The 7,167-nt window shown below is 43.8% G+C and overlaps 1 protein-coding gene across 1 annotated transcript; it reads right to left on the minus strand.

The window, feature by feature from the left end:
* Positions 1 to 3,003: 3,003 nt before the first annotated feature.
* LOC129456397 (zinc finger CCHC domain-containing protein 18-like) lies at positions 3,004 to 6,788 on the minus strand. Its single transcript, XM_055223125.1, has 2 exons — positions 6,727 to 6,788; positions 3,004 to 6,316 (listed from the first exon to the last, which is right to left on the minus strand). The coding sequence occupies exon 2, from the start codon at positions 5,709 to 5,711 to the stop codon at positions 4,128 to 4,130; it is 1,584 nt and encodes a 527-aa protein (XP_055079100.1). The 5' UTR covers positions 5,712 to 6,316; positions 6,727 to 6,788; the 3' UTR covers positions 3,004 to 4,127.
* Between the last annotated feature and the right edge of the window lie 379 nt (positions 6,789 to 7,167).

A 7,167-nucleotide genomic window follows, 5' to 3' on the forward strand; every position in this document is an offset into this window, starting at 1 on the left:
TCTTTAAGGCACATGCACATCCAAGTCTGTCATCTTTCCTCTTTACTTCTATCATTACCCAAAAAAATAAAAACTCAAGTGCATGGACCCAGGCTTCTTAATGCTATCTGCCAACCCTCAAATCTCCGCTACATTTTGCCATTCATCTCTTCTTAGAGGGATCTATGTGGCTTCAAAGGGTCTCCAGTCAGTCTTTGGTCTGATGACATGGATTTAATCCCAAGACTAAAGATTTCATAAAGGCGTTTATTTTCCGTGGCTTTTTCTGCCTGTCATGTGTTCACGCCGGGCAACGGGAGAGCAGCCGACCATATAGAGCATGCAAAGAGCGGAGGAGGCAGAGTTAAATGTAAGAATACAAACAGTAAATCAAAGGGTATTAGGTTGTAAGCCTCGCATCGGCGCTAATTGGACTGCCAGTGCGTTCTTATTAAAATCTGACACTTGCTTTGTCATATTGCAAGTTCTCTGTGTGCGAATCTTGGCAGAAAATATCTTGGAAATCCACAGAGAGGTGAGAGTGCAGTGCTGCAGGCGAAACAGCACATGATGCTCGCTGTAGCAGAATAAATGTTACAATAGTGCGGATGGAAAATAGATTTGTTCTTCTCAACAAGGTACTGCGAGAGGGCAAACGTCAAATGCAATGAGCGGTTTTATAACTACCCTAATTTGTGTTCATGTAACTATATTCATTCTCTGTTGGCAGTAACATTACAATAGATGATCTTTCACAAATAAAGATATGGTTAATAAGGTGAAAACAGGTTCTTGTAAAAATGTTGAGGTAAAACAATAGTCATTACAACCCAGAACTTGCACAATAGGTCAAATTCCCCAGCTAGGTACTCCTGATCATAGACTGTATAAAGGGGGTGTGACATAACCCATAGCATTCTGAGTCAGTCAAATGAAGCTCATTGAGGCTAGAGTAGTTATAGGGGCCAATTTAGAGCCAAATTCCATGCTGGGACTTCCTGCAATCTGGAGCGAAACTGCTGAAGGTAATGCCTCTTCCCGCCCCCACTGCTGGTTTAGCAATGCTGTCAATCAAACCTGCAGCTAATGCTTACGGACACAATAGCAATGTAAAAATACCACGATCATGCAGAGTGGGTTATAACGGACATTGTAAGACCAAAATGACAGTGTGACAGCAGCATTTACAGAGAGAGGGTTGCTAATCTTTCAATAGAAAGTGAATTGGAGCCGACAGAGATGGAAATAAACCCATCCTCATTTCCTACTTAACACACAATCGCTAGCAGGTTAGCGATGTCCAGTTATATATACAGTCTAAGGTCCTGGTCAAGCCTAGTTCAAGATCTAGAGACGGGTTGGGTGCTGCCTTGGTTGCCCATGTGGCATTGAAGGATGGGTCAAATGCAAAGGATAATAAACTGCACCTTAACTTTAGTAGGCGGACAACTGATGTTTTGTAAGCGTGCAGAAAGTATATTAGGTTCCGCCACTCTGTTGCTGATATTTTGATGAATGTCTCCCCACACTGTTCACCCTCATTTCACACTGCTGATGCATTTGGGTGTTGTATTGACTTTCCTGTGCGGTGCTGTTTGTATGTGGCTTATTTGCCTGGTGGACACAATCATACCCCTGAGGCTGGAGTGTATTTTGCATGCGTTGTGTTGAAATGCTTTGAAAAATCCCATGACAATGATTAATTAGCCTGTTATACCTGACTGGGGAAAATACGTCGCAAATGTGAATATGGGTGTATGCAATCCTGACAGCTGTTGCACAATGCCATCTGCAGTGATCCCGCTCTAATCCAACGCCACTGACCCATCCAGCTCCGGGAAGTGCTGGCATTCTCCTGATGTATGACTTTGTTAGACTTTCTTTGAGGGAGCACTGAATCAATGAGAGCAAGCCACAGTGATAATGAGAGTCATAATAGCCAAATGAGACGTGATGATGACCAGTCTGCTTCTCCATTAATCCTGTTCAGACCTCAAATAAATGTGACTCTATTCTGCCAATTGCAACTGTATATCCTGGCTCCTCTGACTTACACTAACACTATGGGGACCAATGATAAAGTTTTGTGCTCGTGTAAGTAGTCTTCTCATATTTCTTAGTGTCCTTGGCCAAAGTACATCAAATGCGCATTGCTCCAGTCTGACTCTAGCAGTGTTTTAACAACAGTACATGGTCATCCAATGTAAAAAAAAACTCATATTAACTTGAGTATAGGTTTTATATTTTTTCTTAGGTTGATTGTAGCATCAATAATAGTATAACAGTGTGGCAGAACTTGGTAGTACTTTCTGTTATATAACCATTCAACTTCTTGCCACAGCGAACCAGGCACATGGTGGTTTGGCTGCTTTTTTTGTGCTGGACAAATTTGCACACTCACAACACACCATATGTTGTGAAGCGAACAGGCATCGTGTGTAATTTATCTTACCTAGGGACGCAATGACACTGTGCAGTTAGTTGAGAGCTCAATTTGCAGAGCCTCTGGTTGGTGGGAAAATGCTTAACCCACTGTTCCACACATAGACTGTATATATAAAAATAAATGGACATGGCTAACCTGCTAGCTGGCATGCTCCAAATGGGTAATGAGAGTGAGCATGGGCAGGAATCCGGCTGTATCTGGCTCTAGTTCACTTTCTATTGAAAAACTTTGCTCTTAAAATGTCCAGATTATTCCGCACTACATGATCTTCTTTGTTTTGTTTTTGTTTTTTGCTATTTTGTCCGTAAAAGAAGATATGAAAATTTTTTGCAGACCAATGTCTCACTTTCTTTCCCTGTGGTCGCTTCCACTAGCGATAGCACCAGGTTTGATTGACAGCATTGCTAAGCATTGTCAATCAAACCTGTTAATCCAGCAGTGTGGGCAGGAAGGGTTAGATCCTCTCTCTGGATTGGCTCTTTGGTTGCTATGATACTCGATGCAACGATGGGTGACGAAAATGGGGATTCGGACTCTCGAATGACACCAGCATCCAGCAAGTCACGAAGATGTTTTCGGACGGCTTCGATGTCATTAGGGTGAATTGGACGGGCTCGATGCTTAAAAGTAGTTTCATCCTGAAGATTTATTTTGTGTTTCACCTTGTCAGTTCGTCCAAAGTCTAAATCATGATGAGCAAAAACTTCAGGTATGGTTCTCAATGTTTGGATGATTCGGTCCTTCCATTCTGGAGGGATTGGAGAGTTCCCAAAATCAAACTGTATGGGGTTTGGATGATCTTTGAACAGTGGAGAATCAGAGGTGACATGATGGGATAGGATCTGCGGTGCCACTACAAGCTCGGCAATGGTACTCAGAGGTGGTATGGTTACGTTCTGCTCTGACTCATTAGTAAGGATGATTGGGACCTTGCGATGTGAGTGACTTGGCAATGTGACGAGACATTTGTGCACACACAGACCTCCAGGCAGTGGCGTGGCAGGATGCTCTACCAGGGCATAACTGGCGGAAAGGGCTGAGATGTTACTGACAGAACCCTCCACAACAACAGTTTGGCTTGCCGGGATTAGAACAGGAGCATCGTTGGCCAACTGTACAACTCCCTCACTGCCTCCTTGACTCTTCTGGTGCCGAATTTGAAGCAAATTTAAAACGGCTCGATACCCATGCAGGGTTGGTTTGAAGTTAGCAAATTCAGTTTCTGCATGTTGTTCGTAGAGTGGGTCAAGCGTGTTCATTCCAATTAAAATTGGTGACTGAAGTCCTGGATGTACATCTGGGACTACTAAGGCCAAAGTGTCAATATCAAACTCTGTGCCCAGGAAATCTTGAGGGAATGTGATGGTGACTTCTACATAACCAAGGTATGGCACAGATTGTCCAGCGGCTCCCTCGACGTGTAACAGATCGCAGAGGGGTTTTACAGGTTGGTGTGACAACTGTTTATTATAAAATGAGACTGGGATAGTAGTCACTTGGGATCCAGTATCAAGTAGACACTGACAGTTCTGACCAGCAAGGCTCACTTGGGCAGTACACCTGGACCCAATCAGCCCTTTGGGAAGGCGAGACTTATTGGATCGTATGGACTGATTTAATGTGAGACACTTCATAGCTTCCTGATTTGCGGGACATTGTGAGTCCTCTTCAGTTCCTGAGTGTCCCTCCACAGGAACTCGTTCTAGTTTAAAGACTGGTTGCTTGATTTCTGCCACTTCTGCTGTTTCTGATTAAACTGTCTTTTCTTGGCAGCCACGAGTGATGGGTTTGGATCATTGTCACAGTTTGATTTAATGTGCCCATCCTCGCCACACTGGAAGCAATAGCCCGGCTTCGGACCAGAGTTTCTGCTTGGGTTTCCCGGCTTACTGGCGTGCGTGGACTTTGAGGGCGTGGACTGTCTGGGACTGGCCTGAGCAGCTGTTAACAATGCGAGTTGTTTCTGGATATCAGCTAGCTGCTTAGTAAGCTGTTGTGTGATTGTGGTTAAAGGGTCACGAGGGACTTTCTCTTCTGTGGCTGTGTAAGCATACTGAGCATGAGTGGTGACTCGGGGTTTGGCTGAGCCTAGATGTTGTTTCATTCTCAATGCTTTAGCAGCTTCCCTATCTTCTTCTGTACGAAGTAGCAATAGAAACTCAGCAAAGGTGGGTGGATTTGACTTGCGTTGTTTCAGCTGTAACTCGGAGATTAAAGTGTTGTCCCAGCAGCCTCGACAGAATTGGTTAAGCAGAAATCGGTCGGTCTCAGTGGCTGGTACACCCCCCCTCTTCACTGTCAAATGCAAAGCGACTTGCAGGCGCTGTAAATAAGTAGAGGGCTTTTCACCAGCATCCTGGAATGTATCCATAAATTTTGCATGCAGTTCATCACCATCCTGGACTGTCCCGTAGGCGGAATCAAGGATTTGAAGGTAGGTCACTGGAGGCGTGTCTGCTCTTAAATGTTTTACAGTGTCGGCCGCTGGTGGAAGTAGACTCTCAAAGATTTTGCGAGACCGCTGCAGATCAGAGACAGAGGAATCTTTTAGGAGGAGGTCAACACCTGAACGCCACGTGTCATAGTCAGATTCATGCTGGGGTCTTGGTAATCTCCCGGAAAACGCTCTGAGCCTATGTGATGAGCTATGTAGAGATAAGTCGTCATTCTTGACTATGTGCTCCACGACATAGCGTTGCACTTCCGGTGGATTGAACTCTGGAGCAGCCTCCGCTGGGAAGGCGGATCTTGGTCTTGGTGTGTACTGGGCTGCTGGGTCAGAGTGATGGTGTGAGTGCTCTTCAGACGGCCCAGTATCTTCACTCTCCCCATCAGGCGGCATCTTCACTTGACCAGAGCTCGAACAGTGCCCAGTTACGGACTGCCCGAGCAGAGACATCACCCCAGTTAAAACCGTAGCGTAATCTTTACCCGTAATTTTAGCCAATTTTTGTAATTCAGAGAGGTAAGTTAGCGTCTGTGCTTTACTCAATTCCTCGGCACAAACAGCAGCTAAGTCACAGATAGTGTGTGTCGCTTGGGTAATTTCGCAAATGTGAGTATATGGCAGTATCTTGCGTAATTCAATTACTGCAGCACCCGAATTATATTCAACAATGAGTACATGGTGTAATGCAGGGGTTAATTTGTCAATGAATTCTACTTTTGAAATTTTCCCATACTCTGCCAGAAATGTACACACTTCATCTGCGGTTGTACCTTTTGTGATATCTTTGACTAGAACAGCGTTTGGTATTTTAACACCCCGTTCCTCCAATATGTCCATGTTATCCAGTTTTACAAAATATATTTACCCAACACTGCTCTGTACACTCTCTCCTGGCTAGCTCGCCACTTTATGTAACAGGTATATGGGGTAAAGACCCGAGTTATAATGCTAATACCTTGGGCTAGGATCAGAAGACTAGGAATTCGGCTCAAGGAGAGAGTGACAGAGACAGTATGCTGCAGTTGGTACCATATATTAAAACCATGTAACACAATAGAAACACAATAGACAAACAATGGCCATACACAAATAACAAATCAAATTGATCAGTGAAATCCAATAATAAAGTTCATTCAGTGATAGTTCAAATGCCCACAACCCCCCCTCAGTCTATATACTGCAAGCAGCAGAAGTTCAAACAGTCATTTTATAAAGTGTTGGAGGTAGATTGTGGCTGGGTCAATTTGACCTAACGATGAGAGGTAGAGTAGGGGCGGAGTGGAGGTAGAGTTGGGGTAAAGTAAGGTTGCGAGGCAAAAGAGACTGGCTATAAGCCTCCTACCGGCCCGACCAGAGCAGGTGCAGTTCACTTGTTGCACAAGTTTCCCGATCTAGGTTCGTGGGTTAGTCTGTAGCTCGCCATCTGGGAATGAGAACCTGGCCTGTGTAAACATAGGACCATGGCCTCAGTCAATACAGTTCAATTCAATGTGTACACAATCATCTGAATTTCAGTAAAAATAAGTAGCAATTGCTAAAATCTTAATCTGTCACAATACTTAACTATCAGTCAATAATCCTAATAAATACAATATACAATATGAGGCAACATTAATTATGTGCATAGAAAGTGCGCATTTGTATCTTCGGACAATTAGCGTTACTTTATATAAATCAAACACCTGATATTAATAACTGATTATGTCATAATGTACTGGCAAAAATTGTAATGCAAGTTTCATAATATTTGCTTAAAACCTTTGGAGTAAACAGGGGTTAAAACCCAATGCTAACCGCTCATTAGAAATGAATGGAGCGTGTTAGGCTACCGCTAACAAACAAACGGACTCACCAATTCCCCTTTATATTATGTAATCGAATCTCATCCCTGACGTGGCATTTCCTCGATGGTCGGTACCTATGGTTGAAGAGTAAGTTTGACGAAGTTGAAGAGTTTTTATGACAAAATGAACGTATATGGCAACTTTAAACCTACCGGCGTCGCATGCTCCTCGCGCTAGCCTCGCACCTGCCGGGTGTGTGGAATTGCTGGCTAATATGGGCGCTGATTGGCCACAACAAGTCACGTGAGCGGGCATGTGAAATTTACGCAGCGGAGGGGAATGAGAGAGAGGGAGAGAGGGAAACTAATATACCAGGGGATCCACAATTTTCACCCGGGTTACACACGGTATATGTATAAAGTAACAATTTAGCTATTCATTTTACTTTTTCAATTGTTAAGCAGGAATGACATTTAAGTTAATTTAATATCCTGGTGGGAGTCTGTTGT

The sequence above is a fragment of the Periophthalmus magnuspinnatus genome, chromosome 7 (assembly GCF_009829125.3).
Source record: "Periophthalmus magnuspinnatus isolate fPerMag1 chromosome 7, fPerMag1.2.pri, whole genome shotgun sequence".
NCBI lineage: Eukaryota > Metazoa > Chordata > Actinopteri > Gobiiformes > Gobiidae > Periophthalmus > Periophthalmus magnuspinnatus.